The 16,221-nt window shown below is 53.2% G+C and overlaps 2 protein-coding genes and 1 long non-coding RNA gene across 5 annotated transcripts in view; 2 read left to right on the forward strand and 1 right to left on the reverse strand.

Annotated features, from left to right (window-relative positions):
- The window catches only part of KCNJ10 (potassium inwardly rectifying channel subfamily J member 10), a 28,893-nt gene extending 24,790 nt beyond the window's left edge, over window positions 1-4,103 (forward strand). For all 3 annotated transcript variants that reach the window (XM_025420731.3, XM_025420733.3, XM_025420732.3), the window contains one exon: window positions 152-4,103. In XM_025420731.3, the coding sequence (XP_025276516.1) occupies window positions 152-1,291 (1,140 nt within the window). In that variant the 3' untranslated portion in view covers window positions 1,292-4,103. The remainder of the gene's footprint in view (window positions 1-151) is intronic.
- A 3,808-nt stretch (window positions 4,104-7,911) lies between these two features.
- LOC125754545 (uncharacterized) lies at window positions 7,912-10,351 on the reverse strand. Its single transcript, XR_007409077.1, has 2 exons — window positions 9,304-10,351; window positions 7,912-9,162 (listed from the first exon to the last, which is right to left on the reverse strand). It is a non-coding gene; the product is annotated as an uncharacterized LOC125754545 (long non-coding RNA).
- A 347-nt stretch (window positions 10,352-10,698) lies between these two features.
- Window positions 10,699-15,850, forward strand: PIGM (phosphatidylinositol glycan anchor biosynthesis class M). Its single transcript, XM_035711290.2, has one exon. It carries the CDS (start codon window positions 10,762-10,764, stop codon window positions 12,013-12,015), a length of 1,254 nt encoding a protein of 417 aa, XP_035567183.1. The 5' UTR covers window positions 10,699-10,761; the 3' UTR covers window positions 12,016-15,850.
- The last annotated feature ends 371 nt before the right edge of the window (window positions 15,851-16,221 follow it).

Genomic DNA, 16,221 nt, shown 5'->3' on the forward strand with positions numbered 1-16,221 from the left:
GGCATGGAGCAGGTGCTCATAAGTATTGGCGGACAGTGAGAACAAATCAGCGGCGCCGAGCGGATGTCCCCTCTTCGTTCGCGCGGGGTGGTGGCTAGGAGTTGGCTGGATGTCTGCAATAACCTCCGTTATGCTGTCTTGCTCCCTCCAGATGACGTCTGTCGCCAAGGTGTACTACAGCCAGACCACTCAGACGGAGAGCCGGCCCCTCGTGGGCCCAGGGGTCCGGCGGCGCCGGGTCCTGACCAAGGACGGCCGCAGCAACGTGAGGATGGAGCACATCGCCGACAAGCGCTTCCTCTACCTCAAGGACCTGTGGACCACCTTCATCGACATGCAGTGGCGCTACAAGCTGCTGCTCTTCTCGGCGACCTTTGCAGGCACCTGGTTCCTCTTCGGCGTGGTGTGGTATCTGGTGGCTGTGGCCCACGGGGACCTGCTGGAGCTCGGCCCCCCGGCCAACCACACCCCCTGCGTGGTACAGGTGCACACGCTCACGGGGGCCTTCCTCTTCTCCCTCGAATCGCAGACCACCATCGGCTACGGCTTCCGCTACATCAGTGAGGAGTGCCCGCTGGCCATCGTGCTTCTGATTGCCCAGCTGGTGCTCACCACCATCCTGGAAATCTTCATCACGGGGACCTTCCTGGCAAAGATCGCCCGGCCCAAGAAGCGGGCGGAGACCATCCGGTTCAGCCAGCACGCGGTCGTCGCGGCCCACAACGGGAAGCCCTGCCTCATGATCCGAGTCGCCAACATGCGGAAGAGCCTCCTCATCGGCTGCCAGGTGACGGGCAAGCTGCTTCAGACCCACCAGACCAAAGAGGGCGAGAACATCCGGCTCAACCAGGTCAACGTGACTTTCCAGGTCGACACGGCCTCGGACAGCCCCTTCCTCATTCTGCCCCTGACCTTCTACCACGTGGTAGATGAGACCAGTCCCTTGAAAGACCTCCCCCTGCGCAGTGGCGAGGGTGACTTCGAGCTGGTGCTGATCCTCAGTGGGACGGTGGAGTCCACCAGTGCCACCTGCCAGGTGCGCACGTCCTACCTGCCGGAGGAGATCCTCTGGGGCTACGAGTTCACCCCGGCCATCTCGCTGTCCGCCAGCGGCAAATACATCGCTGACTTCAGCCTTTTTGACCAGGTGGTGAAAGTGGCCTCCCCTGGCGGCCTCCGCGACAGCGCTGTCCGCTACGGAGACCCTGAGAAGCTCAAGTTGGAGGAGTCGTTAAGGGAACAAGCGGAGAAGGAGGGCAGCGCCCTGAGCGTGCGCATCAGCAACGTCTGACGGCCTGGTTTCCCGCCTCCCCGTCCCTCTGGTGTGTCCTCTGTCGGCGTCCCGGGGGAAGGCCGTCATCCCGGCTTCCCGGAGGGCCCCAGAAGCACCCATCCTCCGCCCCCTCTGCTTTAACCTGGCGGCCCGCGGGTAGGCGAGGCCACCTGGAGTCCCAGCTTTCCTTCCAGTGTCCCCTGCACCCTCCCCCAAGATACACAACCCCCCCGACGCCGGGAGGGGGGTGGAGAGGGAAGATTAGGCTGCAGTGGCCCAGGACGCCTCAGCCATGCTTGGAGACTCACATTAGGAGGACAGTGCAGTTGGATGGATAGACTCCCCCCCCCTCCCGCCGCCATCCAGGTTTGGCGATCTGAGGCCGCAGCCCCCACCCCCTCTCGTTCCCCACATGGCTAGTTCCCTGGGGCAAGACTCTGATGGTCCTTTTGGGGTCTGTGCCTCGAGATATAAGGCAATCTGGGTGAATCCCTCCCGGGTCCTCTACCAACCCCTGTTGAAAGAAGTCAGGGTTTTTCAGGGTGGTTCACTTCTGCCGGCAAATTCTGACTATAACCCAGGAGCTTGGTCACCAGTTTTCCCCCGTTTTGTCCAGTGGGACCTTCCCTTAGGATACCCGGTTCTCCCTTAGCTGCCTCTGCTCCCAGAGACCTGGGGCCGACGCAGGAAATAGGCCCCGGGCAGCACCGCACCTGCACGCGTCCTGGAATCAGACCTCTGCAGAGCTCTTGTCCAAATCCCTGACGCTCTTCCGCAGACAGCCCAGGGAGTATGTGTTGCCCTGTGGCCTGTGGATGGGATGGCCCTGCCAGCAGGTCCCCAGGCCCCCCAGAGAGGTCTGGAGAGATGTCCCAGACATTTACAGGGCATGGATCCCCTGGGAAAGTGCCACTGACCCTACCGTGAGGGAGGAGGAGTAAGCTCTCAGATTTCCAGCCGGCTGTGTGGAGCCCCGGGGACCCGCCGGTGCTTTATTGGGGTTTGGGCCGGGGCAGAACTGTGTGGCTGGTGGACAGCATTGTCCCTGACACCCCTGCCTGTGCTCCTCTGACAAGTGCCAGCTATTTTGTTAGGCAACGCTGGGAGGGAAGGAGACTACACGCCTCCTGATCCAATAACCAGGGTCTCCCTTAGCCATTCCTGAGACTTGGCATAGAGGGTCCCCAACCCCATCTCCTCTCCCCCGCAAGGACGCCACTTCCGGGTGAGTCAGAGGGCACACTTCAGGACATCAACCTCAGGCCGTTCCTTGGTCCCTGGTGGGGGCTGCGCGAGGGGCTGAGAAGTGTGTACGGGCACCAGAATTTTCTCTAAAGCCCCAAATCCCAAAAGTGCCTCCACCAACAGTGGCTTGGCATAGGGTCCCTGCACGAACCGTGGACCCGGTCAGTTGTCACAAGCCACACACTTCCCAGAACGCGTCCACGCGCCTGGGGCTGGATCCACGGTCACCTCAGGATCTGCATAAGATCCTCTCATGTGTGTCTTTCCTTGAACTCCGCTGACTCCGACCTGAAGACCCTTCATTCTTCACTGACCGTACACCCCACCCACCAGCACTGCCAAGCTCTCAAGGGAACAAGACCCAGGAAAACGTGAAAATCTGACACACAGAATGGAAGGCAAAGAGCCAGTGTCTGGGCTCCCAACTTTATTCAACATTAGACTTACCAGATTTCTTCCAGGGTGGGGGGTCGCAGTTCTGGCGTGAGCGTGAGCTTGAGCGCGTGTGCACCGGGACGCCTCCTCCACCAGCAAGCCGTCCTCCCCTAGCTTCCTCTGCACACAGCTGCATCCCTCCTGAGGGTCTGGAATCCCTTCTCCCTGGTCCCCTGCTGTCGGCTCCAGGCCCCCAGGCTGCTCAGATTCTTGCTTAACACAATGAGGACATTTTCTGACTTAACTGTTTTTGATTTTGCTCTGCGACCCCAGACTTTGCTCTAAGCTGCACTTTAACGAGTCCTACTATCCTCTTAATACAGCCCGGCTTCGTCTGCCACAGGCCTCCCCAGAGGACAGTGCCCCCCACCCGCACCCTCCCCGGCTCCGCACAGCCTCTTCCTCGGAGCTGAAATCCTTCTGCAGGCTATCGGACGAGCTTCGGGAGCAGCCAGGTCCTGTGGGACGTGGGCCCCTGACCACACCAACCGTAGACTGGAACGTCAGGGAGCGCTCGGCACCCACGGGAACAGGAGAGTCCCCACGGGCAAAACAACAGATGGGAGAGGGCACTCAGGGTGTGACGACGACGATGACGGGGGTGGTGCTGACGGACCTCGCGAAACCCGCGAGACCAGTGTCCCCTGGACCAGCAGACGAGACGGAGGCGGAGGCTCGGGAAGTGGGACGTGGTACATAGGGAGGCTGACCCGAGGAGAGAGACCGAGAGAGTATGTGCATGTAGAGAGATGTCTATGGATGTACATAGGACCAAACATGCTGAATGTACAGAAAGGAGATCGTAGCACGGGGCGGATACCTGGCTCTGGGTTCGGGGTCGGACTCCCCGGGTTTCCAGACCTGTGCCCGGTGATCCTGGTTTGCACGTGCAAGCGGGACAGCTGAGGAGGCTTTCGGGTTTGATGGCGGGAGAGGGAGGCGTGGAGGCCACTCCTCAGAGGAGGAGATGCCCACTGAGGCTGGGGATACTCCCCGCACCCAGGCCCGGGAGGGAGGAGGGAGCGGGAGGACTCGGGCGGCCGCTCGGCCACGGGCACCTAGAACCCACCTACGCCGCGCTCCACCCCGGCAGTGTCTTGTCACTGTAGCACTTTGGTTTTGGTTTTAAAATAAAAGCACCTTCTGCGTCCTTTTCTGGAAGTGTACTGCACGCCCCCTTCCTCCGCGGGCCCTGCCGGGACGCCCCCACCTGGACTCCGTGAGCCGGGACCACGAGCTGCTGGGCCCACAGCCGGCCTGCGGCTGCCCAGATGCTCCCGGGGCCTGGGGCGTGCGGGCCTGGCGCGGGCTTGCGGGGAGCCCCAGGGGGACAGTCCCCCGAGAGGCTCCGGGCGTCCTCCGCCCCACCTCGTCCCCACCACCCGGCTCCACCAGCTAACAGGACCTTCCAGGGACGCCCGAGGCCCAGCAGAGCAGAGAAGCCGGCTACCCCCCTGCTCCGAGGGGCGCCGGGAGCCTCGCGCACCTGTGCACCTGTGCGCTCACGCGCTCCCCTTGTAGGGTCAGCAGGGGCCGCCGGCTTGGTCACGGCCGGCTCTCGGCTCTCGAAGCACCATGTCCAGGACGGCGGTCCGTCCCCACGTCAGGGACTAAACCGGGCCAGAGTCACCCACGGAACAGGGACGGAGGAGCTCGTTTGGTTAATTTTACTTTAGTCTCTGCAGAAGAAGCTGCTGAATAAAAAACAGCACGGAGCTGTTTTTCCTCTAGCTTCTCGTAGACACGGAAGCTGGTCCTGGTGTGGGGCTGCCCGCAGGCCTACCAGGGGCGCAGCCAGCCCTCCCTCGGCCGTGGCTCCCTCCTTAACCCCGGGATCCTTTAGCAGAAGACCCCTTCACACCGAGTTTTTAAAGGATTAACAGAAGAAAAAAGTCACGGTTTAGCAATCTATCAATATCCAATTGGCTCGGCTCAATCCAGGAATGTTGCTTCGGATCCTATGCCGTCCCTCCCAGCCAGATTCACGTGCCCCATGTCCCTTCCACACTACTGGGTCTGGACATTCCCTCGTGATCCCCGAGGCTCTATAAGCCTCTTCGTTTCATTGCTGGGCATTTTGCCCCAACATTCAAAGAGATGGATTTCCCTTCTACTCTTATCCATCCTTTACCTGGAAGGCCTGGTTGTCAACAGCCAGCCCTGAACCCTCTCTGATGCTTGCTAATGCATCCCAGAGTCACCGACCTCTGTTCCCCAGAAAAGGAAGGACAGAGGGAGGGGGAGGAGGGAGAAAACGCGGGGTCTCATCGTCATCAACAGATACTTACCTACAGCATTCAGGCAACACTGGTTCAGGGATGAGTCACAAGACATATGAGATAGAGGAAATATGAAATACACAGTCCCTTATGCTTTGATTAGGCTTTGAAGAGACTCGCAAACTTGTGAGGAAAACAAGGTAAGTCGCACACACCGAGGGCATACCACAAACGTCAGGGAAGGCAACAAGCACAGGCCAAGGGCCAGATAAACCACCACCAACACGTTCTCAAGAGTGAGACGCGTGTGGAAAATACCTCCCGGGGACAGGCACTAGGCTAGGGAAGGTATCCATCTGTGAGGTCTGGTTAGAACACGTGTGACATGAGACTCAAGAAAAGTCATCAAATACTGAGTTCCTATTACCTGGAAGGTACCATTCAGGTATAGAAGGACATTGAACACACGATGCACGCCCCAGGGAGGTACATTCTCACTGGGCTTTGCACCTGCTGTTCTTCGCTGGAAACCCCTCCTGCCCGCTGCCCTCAGCCTTGCTCACTCTTACTTACCATGCCCATCTCAGCCGGAAATGCTGGTTAAAAGCTGTGGTGGCACCGCCTACCCGTCTTTCATAGCACTTACCAGAGCAGCAATTTGACTTGTGAATTTATTTGACGGATGCCTGTCTCTCTCACTAGACTTTAAGTGTCGTGTGAATGGGATTCATGTCAGTGTTTGGTCATCAGTACAGCCTGGAGCTTCACCCAGGACCTGCACCTTTGATGCCCCGTAAATGTAGCAGAGCAAGGGAAGTGGGAGGGAATTGTCTCACGTTCACACAGCTAGTACACAGAGGAGCTCGTGTGCTTGTTAAGTATCCATTAAAGATTTAGGTAACATATTTCATAAGACATGACATAATTAACTGTCAAAAAAAAAAAAAACCAAACTAGTACAATAAACTCCACAGTTTTGGAAGGGGGAAAATTATTTGCACTAGTTAAGGTCTAGGGAGAGTTTTGAGGAGTTGAAGTTAGACTCCAGTACCAAAGGACAAATAGTATTTAAAGGGAACACAGGGGGAAAAAAGGAAAAAAAAGGAAAAAAGAAAAGAAAAAGATAAAGGAAAAAGGAAAAAGGCAAAGACAAAAGGGATCCTTTGTAGGTGATACAGCAGGAACAAAAGTACCATAGGACGAAAGCACAGGGCATAGCTAAAGGATGGGTAATAAACCTAGAATAGAGGGTTTTACAGGCGAATAGATTGAAAAGGCAGGGTCACAGAGGGACTCAATGTCAGCCTAAATGGTCTTTTTTTTTTTTTTTTTCTATAGGCAATTGGGAGCCATTGGAGATATCTGGAGGAAAGAATCTAATAAAGTACTGTTTATGAACATCAAGTTAGCCGTAGAATTGAGAGACAGGAGATGCTAAGCCAGTTAGGAGGCTTGCAAAAGCTTGGGGGAGAGGTAATTGCCACAGATCCTGGTGTAGTGGAGGTGGTCGGTATGTATCATTAATTAAATGAGTTGTTGAAGTTCTGGGTTAAATTCAACGAAAAGAATTTAGAACAGGTTCAAAAGGAAATTACAAAGCAGGCAATGTAAGCAAGGTCTAAAAAAACAAAACAAAGAAAGTGACTAAATCAGCCGGGACTCTAGCAGAAAACAGAGGGTATACTTAAAGAGCTAATAGGGGTAGGATTTAAGGAAGGGGTTATTTATAAAGGTGTGGGCAGGGCTAAGAAGCCAACAAGGGATGGTGAGGCACCCAGGGACTCCCCACGGCAGGAGAGTCTTTACCAGTCTTAAGCCTGGCAGGATGGTTACTGGAAACTGGTGAGAGTTGTAGCCAAGGCAGGGGGCTGTCGCCCCAGTGGAAGCCATGGTCTCAGGCAGCAGGACTCAGCCACGGCCAAAGACCCGCTAGTGCCTCCCCCTGGCCTAAGCTAACGGGCAGCCAGAGGGCAGGGAAGACTGCGTGATGCTGGCCAGCACAAGGCAAAGAAGATGGAGAGTCGATCTGGAAAGGTCAGTATCCCGACCGAGGTCGAGGTCACTGGCTAAGGATGCTGGGGACAATCTACGCCTGGGTGTAGCTGGCTCTATTAGGGCAAAAGCCTGGAGGCAGACAGGAAAGGGGGGCGGATTAGAAGAACTCTTAAGTAATAGTTAAGAGGTAACCAACAGCTGAGCATCTCAAAAAACTGCAGCGCTTTTGGAAAGAGGTGAGAAACAGAATCCCTAAGCCCAGTTGCAGAAAGCTCAGGATGGGCTCCTGAAAGCCTGGGATGCTTCTGTCCCGCCTCGAAACCGTAACGGAAGTCGGGCCTCTCTGTCCAAGTTCTGTTCCTGGCCTCCAGTCCTTTCTTCAGTTCCACAACTGCTTCCTGTATCTCCCTCCTTGGACTTCAGTGATCCAAGCAGAGTTCGTTTTGATTAGCTGTTTCCTGTTTCCTTATCTGCCCAATTAGGTGTCTTCCACCTACCTAGTAGGTAAGCTCCATGGGGTCGGGTTGGTCGAAGCCTTTCTGCGAGACACCTAAACCAACCCTGCCGGAGGAACCGTTCCTTAGGTAATCCTTAGACACCCACCTCGCATATCCTCTATTCTCTGGGATTAAGCCTCACTTAGCTATCGCCGGCGGAGAGAATAATCAGTGCTGGACTCATTGTGACAGTGAATATCAGAAAGATTCAGACAAGGGATCGAATCAGAGAAGGCAGAGAAGTAAATCAGAATTCATCATCGACATTTTATTTGCAGGTCAGCCACACAGTAGTTAGAAATAATCTGAGCCATACGGACCTGCTTTTGTGTTCCAGCTGTTGTCGCATTAGTTGATGATGCGACTTAGGAAAATGACTTCACCTCCTAAGTCTTGATTTCTTCATTTGTGAAGGTAGCATATCCACCTTACACGGCAAGTATTTAGCACGATGCCTGATACCCTGCAAATAAGTCCTTAACAAAGCCTTAACTGGCTCTTGGAAATCCTCCTCCTCATTATCAGCATGGTGATGTGCTGCCCTGTATGTGTAGCTACTATACTGCAAAAGAGGTTAAAAGTAACTACCTACGTGACGTATATAATTACAATAAGGCACATAAAAGGAGAAAAAGATACCAGAATATGAATAAGGAATGTATCCGACTAACATGGTCCATCCAAAGGATGAATGTAACTTGTAGGATGGGGGGTGGGCAGTCCTGGGAGCTGCATGTAGAGGCTGAAGGGAGTCATCGACTCTCTTTATTCTGGTGGAGAAAACTTCCCCTAGGAAGCCAGGTCAATCTGTAAAATCAACTAAATCAGGATTTTCTGGACATTTATAATGTGCCTAAAACTGCAACAAATTAGGAGCAACTAAAAAAAAAAAAAAAAACACACAACTAAGGATAAGATATAATCCCTAACCTCAAAAACCCTGCGGTTTCACTGAAAAGGTTATGAATATCACCTAAAATGAATTATGGTATTCACAATTTTTTTTTAAAAAGATTTTATTTATTCATGAGAGACACAGAGAGAGAGGCAGAGACCCAGGCAGAGGGAGAAGCAGGCTCCCTGCAGGGACCCCGATGCGGGACTCGATCCCAGGACCCCGGGGTCACGACCTGAGCCACAGGCAGGTGTTCAACCTCTGAGCCACCCAGGCGCCCATGGCATTTGCAATTCTGCATACTGAAGTGCAATACGTGCCCATAGAAGGGAAAGAGCTAATGTGCGGGAGGCCTGGTGGGAAATTCAGGGAAGCAGGGGTTAGAGTTGGGTGGGGGACGGGGGTAGAGCTTCAGACGGGTAAAGATGTTGGAAAGACAGTTGGACTGGGAGTTGGGGGCGCTCCCGGGAATGCCCTCCAGAGGGACTCTGGCAAGAGGGACCCCCGAAGTAAATTCAACCTTACCGAGTGCCCACTGTGAGTCTACTAAGGCGCTGACACTGTGGTACAGAAAAAAACAAGATCATCTCCGTTCTCAGGATCCTGATGGAAAACAAGGAAAGAGGGAACAAAAAAATCAGGTGTCTGGGCGCCTGGGCGGCTCAGGTCATGATTCTCATCGGCTCCCTGCGAGCCAGGAGTCTCCCTCTCCCTCTGCCTCCCCCTGCCCCTGCCCGTGCTCACTCTCTCTCTCCCCCAAATAAATAAGTACAATCTTTAAACAATCTGGAGTCACAAGGCACTGTGACAAACGTCGTGATGAAGAACAGTCATTTCGAGCAGCCCTGGTGGCGCAGTGGTTTAGCACCGCCTGCAGCCTAGGGTGTGATCCTGGAGACCCTGGATCGAGTCCCACATCAGGCTCCCTGCATGGAGCCTGCTTCTCCCTCTGCCTGTCTCTCTCTCTGTGTCTCAATCAATCAATCAATCAATCAATCTTAAAAAAAAAAGAAGGGTCATCTCTGAAGAGAGGGTGGGGCGCTGGGACAGGGCTGGGGGTGGGCGGGGTCTTCGGTGTGGGTGAGCCTCTAGAGCCTGGGGCCCTGGCACCGTGGTGGAGGGGAGGCAAGAACGGTGCTCAGTGGCCACTCAGGTGGGCACTCGGCAGGCGCTCCCTGGGCACTCAGCGGGCACTCGGGGCACTCAGTGGGCGCTCAGGTGGGCACTCGGCGGGGGCTCAGGTGGGCACTTGGCAGGCACTAAGGCAGGCGCTCAGGTGGGTACTTAGTGGGTGCTCAGGTGGGTACTTGGCGGGCGCTCAGGCGGGCACTCAGCGGGGACTCAGGTGGGCACTCGGCAGGCGCTCAGGCGGGCACTCGGTGGGCACTCCCTGCGCATTCGCCGGGCGCTCCACGGGCACTCGGCGGGCACTGGGAAGGTGCTCAGGCCGGCACTCGGCGGGGGCTCAGGTGGGCACTCGGCAGGCGCTCAGGTGGGCACTCGGTGGGCACTCCCTGGATATTCGCCGGGCGCTCCACGGGCACTCAGGTGGGCAGTCGGCGGGTGCTCCGTGGGCTCAGGTGGGCGCTCAGCGGGCGCTCAGGCGGGCACTCAGGCGGGCACTCGGCGGGCGCTCAGCGGGCGCTCGGGTGGGCCTCAGGTGGAGGCGCCCGGATGCCTCCAGGCGTTAACACCCGAAGGGTCGCGCGCCGGCGGGCGGCGGGAGGCTCCGGGGACCCGGGGCAGCTGACAGCCGCAGCCGCGTTGCGGGCCCCCTCCCGGCCGCCCTCCCGCCCTCCCGCCCTCCCCGCGGCGCCCCCGGCCAGGACACGGCCGCCAGCTCCCGGGGCTGCACACAGGGGCGCCCGCCGCCCCCCGGAGCCCCGCTGGCGGGCGAGCTGCGCACCTGGCGGCCGGACGCCCCCCCCCCTCCGGCGTCTCAGGCTCGGGGGCCGCGGCGGGAAGGGCGGAGCAGAGCAGAGCAGAGCAGAGCAGCGGCGCGCCGCGGCCAGACGCGGAAGTCCCGCCCCCGCCGCAGGAAGCCAATCCGGAGGGAGAGAACGGCGGCGTGGCTCCTCCCCCGGAAGCGGGGCGGGGCGTGGGCGGGGCGCGCGCGTCGGGGGCGGGGCTCCCTGCCGGAAGCGGCCGCGGCGCGGGGGCCCGGGGCTTCGGGGCTGCGGGGCTGCGGGGGGCGGGCGGGGGATGGGCCGGGCCCTGAGCCTGCGGGTGCGGCCCGCCGGGGTGTTCGGCGCGGCCTTCGTGGCGCGGGTGGCCCTGGTGCTGTACGGCGCCTTCCAGGACCGGGCGCTGCTCGTGCGCTACACGGACGTGGACTACCGGGTGTTCACGGACGCCGCGCGCTTGCTGTCGCAGGGCCGCTCCCCGTACCTGCGCGCCACCTACCGCTACACGCCGCTGCTGGCCTGGCTGCTGACGCCCAACGTGCACCTGTGCGAGCCGTTCGGGAAGCTGCTGTTCATCAGCTGCGACCTGCTGGCCGCCTGGGCGCTCTACCGCCTGCTGCTCCTGCGCGGGCTGGGCCGGCGCGGGGCCTGCGGCTACTGCGCCCTGTGGCTGCTGAACCCCCTCCCCATGGCGGTGTCCAGCCGCGGCAACGCGGACGCGCTGGTGGCGGCGCTGGTGCTGGCGGCGCTGTACCTGCTGGCGCGCGGGCGGCTGGCGTGCGCCGCCGTGGCCTACGGGCTCGCCGTGCACCTGAAGCTGTACCCGGTGACCTACATCCTGCCCATCGCGCTGCACCTGCGGCGGGGCGCGCCCCGGCCCGCGCCCCCGCCCGCGCCCGCGCCCGCGCCCCGCCGCGCCCGTGCGTCCGCGCTGCTCCGGGCGCTGTGCAGCCGCGCGGTGCTGCTGTTCGCCGCGGTGGCCGGGCTCACCTTCTGCGCCCTGAGCCTCGGCTTCTACCGCCGCTACGGCTGGGAGTTCCTGGAGCACACCTACCTGTACCACCTGACGAGGCGGGACATCCGGCACAACTTCTCGCCCTACTTCTACATGCTGTACCTGACGGCCGAGAGCCCGTGGAGCCCTGCGCTGGGCGTCGCCGCCTTCCTGCCGCAGCTGCTGCTGCTCTCGGCCGCGTCCCTGGCCTACTACAGGGACCTCGCCTTCTGCTGTTTCCTGCACACGGCGATCTTCGTGACTTTCAACAAGGTCTGCACCTCCCAGTACTTCCTCTGGTACCTCTGCCTGCTGCCCCTTGTGATGCCGCAGGTGAGGATGCCCTGGAAACGCGCCGCCGGCCTCCTGGTGCTGTGGTTCGTCGGGCAGGCCTTGTGGCTGGCGCCCGCCTATCTCCTGGAGTTCCAGGGAAAGAACACCTTTCTGTTTATCTGGTTGGCCGGTTTGTTCTTCTTCCTCATCAACTGTTGCATCCTAATTCAGATCATTTCCCATTACAAGGAGGAACCCCCGGCAGAGAGAGTCAAATGTGACTGAGTATGGTCCAGTTCTTCTGCCCAGCGTTGTTACATTCTGATTGTCCCCAGTGGACCAGAACAGAGCCTTGGAAAACATTTTTGAACATCGCTGTGCGCCCTACTGAACACTGAGTGTGGAGCGTAAAACCCTGTTCTGGGGCAGCCCTGGGGGGCTCAGCAGTTTAGCACCTGTCTTTGGCCCAGGGCGTGACCCTGGAGGCCCGGGATGGAGTCCTGCGTCAGGCTTCCTGCATGGAGCCTGCTTCTCCCTCTGCCTGTGTCTCTGCCTCTTTCTCTCTCTCTGTCATGAATAAACAAATCTTAAAAAAAAAAAAAAAAAACACCTTTTCCAACAAAAATTAAAAGGCACGGTTGCCTTATTTGTAAAGGGGACTCAATGATTGAGGTCTGCCTTCAGGAAATCTTCAGACTCATTTATCTGGGACATGATGGGAAGTCAAGGTTACTTGTTTGAAAATGGGAAGTCTGATGAAACTATCAGATGCTAAAAGATTTTTGTAGAGAAATAGAGGAATGTAGTCAGAGACCTAAGAGCTAAGCCAGTATTTGTACCAGTTACACTATATTGCAGTTGGAAGCTTTTTCTTCTTAAATCCTTCTCCTTAGCTGTGAAAATTCCAAGACTGATCCTACTGTGCAGCTTTTAGATGTCAAGTGTCAAATAATACCACTGTGCTTAGGATGGGAGAGTCCATTCTGTATTAAAAGTGGGGGCTTAAAAAAAAAGTGGGGGCTTAGAAAAAGAGGCCAAAAATTTACATTGTGATCATGTTTCACATATTTGTTTGATTATTTAGTTTTTCAGCACTTAGTCTCAGTGGCATTAGAATACCATTTGGTTTTTTACAGAAAGGATTAAATTAAAATTCACCCATCGTCCAACTTAAGTCATTACATATTTTAAAATAGCATCTTGCTTTTGATATTTGATATTTGTAGTCCACTAACTTTAGGGACACTTTAGTGTTCTCTTATAGCTCTTTGTTTTTAATTTTCTGATTGCCTGTAGAGTATTTTTCATATGGAATTTAACTTAATCAAATGTCACATGTTTTATGAAAATGAAAGATTTTAAGTGATACAAAACATAATTGTTAGTAAGGCATTTCCCAGCTTAAAAATACCCCACTTAAGAAAATTCCATGGTGAAACTAAAGACTTATGTGGAGGCTCGGGAAAGCCTAAGAAACATCCTAAGTAGACATTAGTCTTTTAGACCAGGAACTTGAGGGAGAGGATGTGGAAATCGGAGGCTTTGGTGAGCAGATCCATTTCCTGTGTTACTATAATATTTCTAGGGAAGAACTGCTTTCAACGGACATCTTTCACGCAGATGGAAACACTTTCAAATGTATATGTGGAAGCATAAGGAAAGTGCCACATACTTAGTTAACAAGTCTGTGTAGAAACTCTTTCAACTAAGATCTTCCTTCAAGGAAACAGAAACTTTTTCAAATATTTTCTTGGAAACGTAAGGAAAGTGCCATATACTTAACTCAGTGCCACAGGTCTGTGTAACAAGTTTCAAACAAGCAACGTAAAACAGTTTTTTTTTTTTAACATACCCCATCTTGGTTGGGGACTTCCTAACACTCTAAAATGCAATAGCAATAATAGGAGTTGAGTTTATGATTGTGGTTTTAAAAGATGAGTAATTTAGCAACATTGTTCTTTCATAGTAAAAAACAAAAACAACCTCAGAGAAGTAGAATATTTCATATTGGTTTAGGCCAAGAAAGACTTTGAGAATAAGATGTGTATAGGCTGAACATAAATAAGAGTGCTATTACAGGCAGCACTTCTTTGATGGCTACCTTTTGGGACCTGCCATTAGAAAGAAGGGAAGAATGGGTGGTTTTGCAGGGGTTGTTGTTAGGTGAAAAGAGCAGAGAGCATTAATTGTTGAGGACAGTGACTTTTCTTACAGCATCTAGTCTCATATCCTACATTAGCTCTTATCTTGAGAGCTCTTTGTATATGATTGTTCACTAGTGGCCTTCCAGCCATGACATTCTTACCATTTTTTTTTCATTCTTTTATAATATTTACTTTTTTTTTTTTTTCTTGTACAACTGGTGGGAAGAGGGTGGGAAACAATTCCAGCATCCCGATATAATTGTCTTATCAGCGCCACCGGTATAATGGTATCATGCAAGATTCCCAGTATAATTGTCTTTTTGGTATTCCTGTGTTTTAGATAATCATCAGTATATTCCCTTCTTAATTTCATAATCCTGTTTACTTTAGTATTCTTCTTTTGTAGCAGCTTACTCCTTACTTACATTGAAATCGCTGAATAACATTCCATGACATGGATATTCATGTTGTAAACGTGTCACTCTTCCATGGTTAAACCTTTAAAATTGCTTCTAATTTTTAATGTTCTAAATAAGACTTTAAAAATTTCCCATGTTTTATTATTATTTTAAAAAAGATTTTATGTATTTATTTACTTGAGAGAGAAAGCAAGAGAGGGTGCTTATGAGGGAGGAGGAGGAGGGAGAGAATCTCAAGCAGTTTCCATGCAGAGTGCAAAGCCCAACCAGGGGCTTGATCTTACCACTGAAATCATGACCTGAGCTGAAATCAAGAGTTGGATGTTTAACTGACTGAGCCACCCAGTCGCCCCTAACGTTTTCCACATTTTAGATCATTCCCTTAATGTTGTCAGAATGTTACAGTATTCTTAGAAGTCAGTAGAGTTCTGCTGGGTCTTTGGAGAGCTTTTTTTTTTTGGAGAGCTTCAAATGCATAAGCTGCCCTGCAGGAAATTCTCTACCAAAGAACTGTAGGCATTTCTCAAAAGCTGTAGAGTATTTGTAGCTCATATGCTGCAAAACATTTATAAATTAATTAATTCATGAAATGATTTTAATTTGTCTCTTGAGGACTTTATTTTTTTTTCATTTTTTTCTGGTTTTATAAACCCTGTCTTCTTTTCACTTGTAGTCCTTTTGAATTTTTAAAAAAATTTATTTATTCATTAAAGACAGAGAGAGAGAAAGAGGCAGAGACACAGGCAGAGGGAGAAGCAGGCTCCCTGCAGGGAGCCCGACGTGGGACTCCATCTCAGGACTCCAGGATCACGCCCTGGGCCGAAGGCAGGCACTAAATCACTGAGCCACCCAGGGATCCCCCACTTGTAGTCCTTTTGGATTCCTTATTAGTTCTTTAAGAATACCTTAAAATTGTGTAGGACTTTCCCTTATTTCCAAGAGGACCTTGTAATTTATTTTTTCAGTAGTTGCCTTAATGTCTTCAAAATGTGGTCCTTAAATATCTCTAGATAAATTACCTGGATTAGATTCATCGGAAAGGCCAATACTCACCACCCCCTCCACCCACAGTCCAAGAATCTCTCTAAACCATTGATTGATTGATTGATTGAAGATTTTATTGGTTTATACGTGAGAGGCAGAGAGAGAGAGGCAGAGACACAGGCAGAGGGAGAAGCAGGCTCTAGGCAGGGAGCCCCGTGCGGGACTCGATCCTGGCACTCCAGCATCATGACTTGAACCAAAGGCAGACGTTCAACTGCTGAGTCACCCAGGTGCCCTAAAACCATAGATTTTAGGTACTGACTTCTTACGATTTGGCTGGATGACTCTGACATAATATTGTTTTCAAAAGTTGTATAGAACTTGTCTTTCAGTTACTTTTCTGCACTACCACCCAGTCCCAGCCAGCCGTACAATGAGTGAAGATGGAAAATTTCACCCGGGAAGGTCTCTAAATGCAACCCTCTGTTTTTGTTTTTATTCCCCAGTGCTTTATTATGAATAATTTTAAACATGACCCATAAACCTACCATTGAAATTAAACAATTAACATTTTGCCCTGTTTGTTTTTTTATACATGCTATTTTTATTTATTTGTATATATAACTTTTTCTGAACCATGTGAGGTTGCAAACATCGTTGAATTTTCAGTAAATGCATCACCATGCAGCTCCTAGAAATAGTCCTTTCTTTTTTTCTTTCTTTTCCACAGAAAGCCTAAAAATAATTTATTCCAGTAGATGGCAGAAATATGAAAGTCATCCTGAAAGTATACTTTGGTGTAATTCTGTTGGGACAGATACTCCCTCTGAACATGCTCCCCTCCTGACTGCCTTGTCTTGTGACAGTTTTTAAACACTTTGGTGATTCCCATGTTGTGACCAGGCAGGAGTCATCTTCAAATTCACAGGATCCAAGGAGAGAGC

This window comes from Canis lupus, chromosome 38, assembly GCF_003254725.2.
Source record: "Canis lupus dingo isolate Sandy chromosome 38, ASM325472v2, whole genome shotgun sequence".
NCBI classification, from domain to species: Eukaryota; Metazoa; Chordata; class Mammalia; order Carnivora; family Canidae; genus Canis; species Canis lupus.

Coding starts and splice junctions, on each gene's coding strand:
- PIGM (XM_035711290.2), top strand. CDS start 10,762: ATGGGCCGGGCCCTGAGCCTGCGGGTGCGGCCCGCCGGGGTGTTCGGC.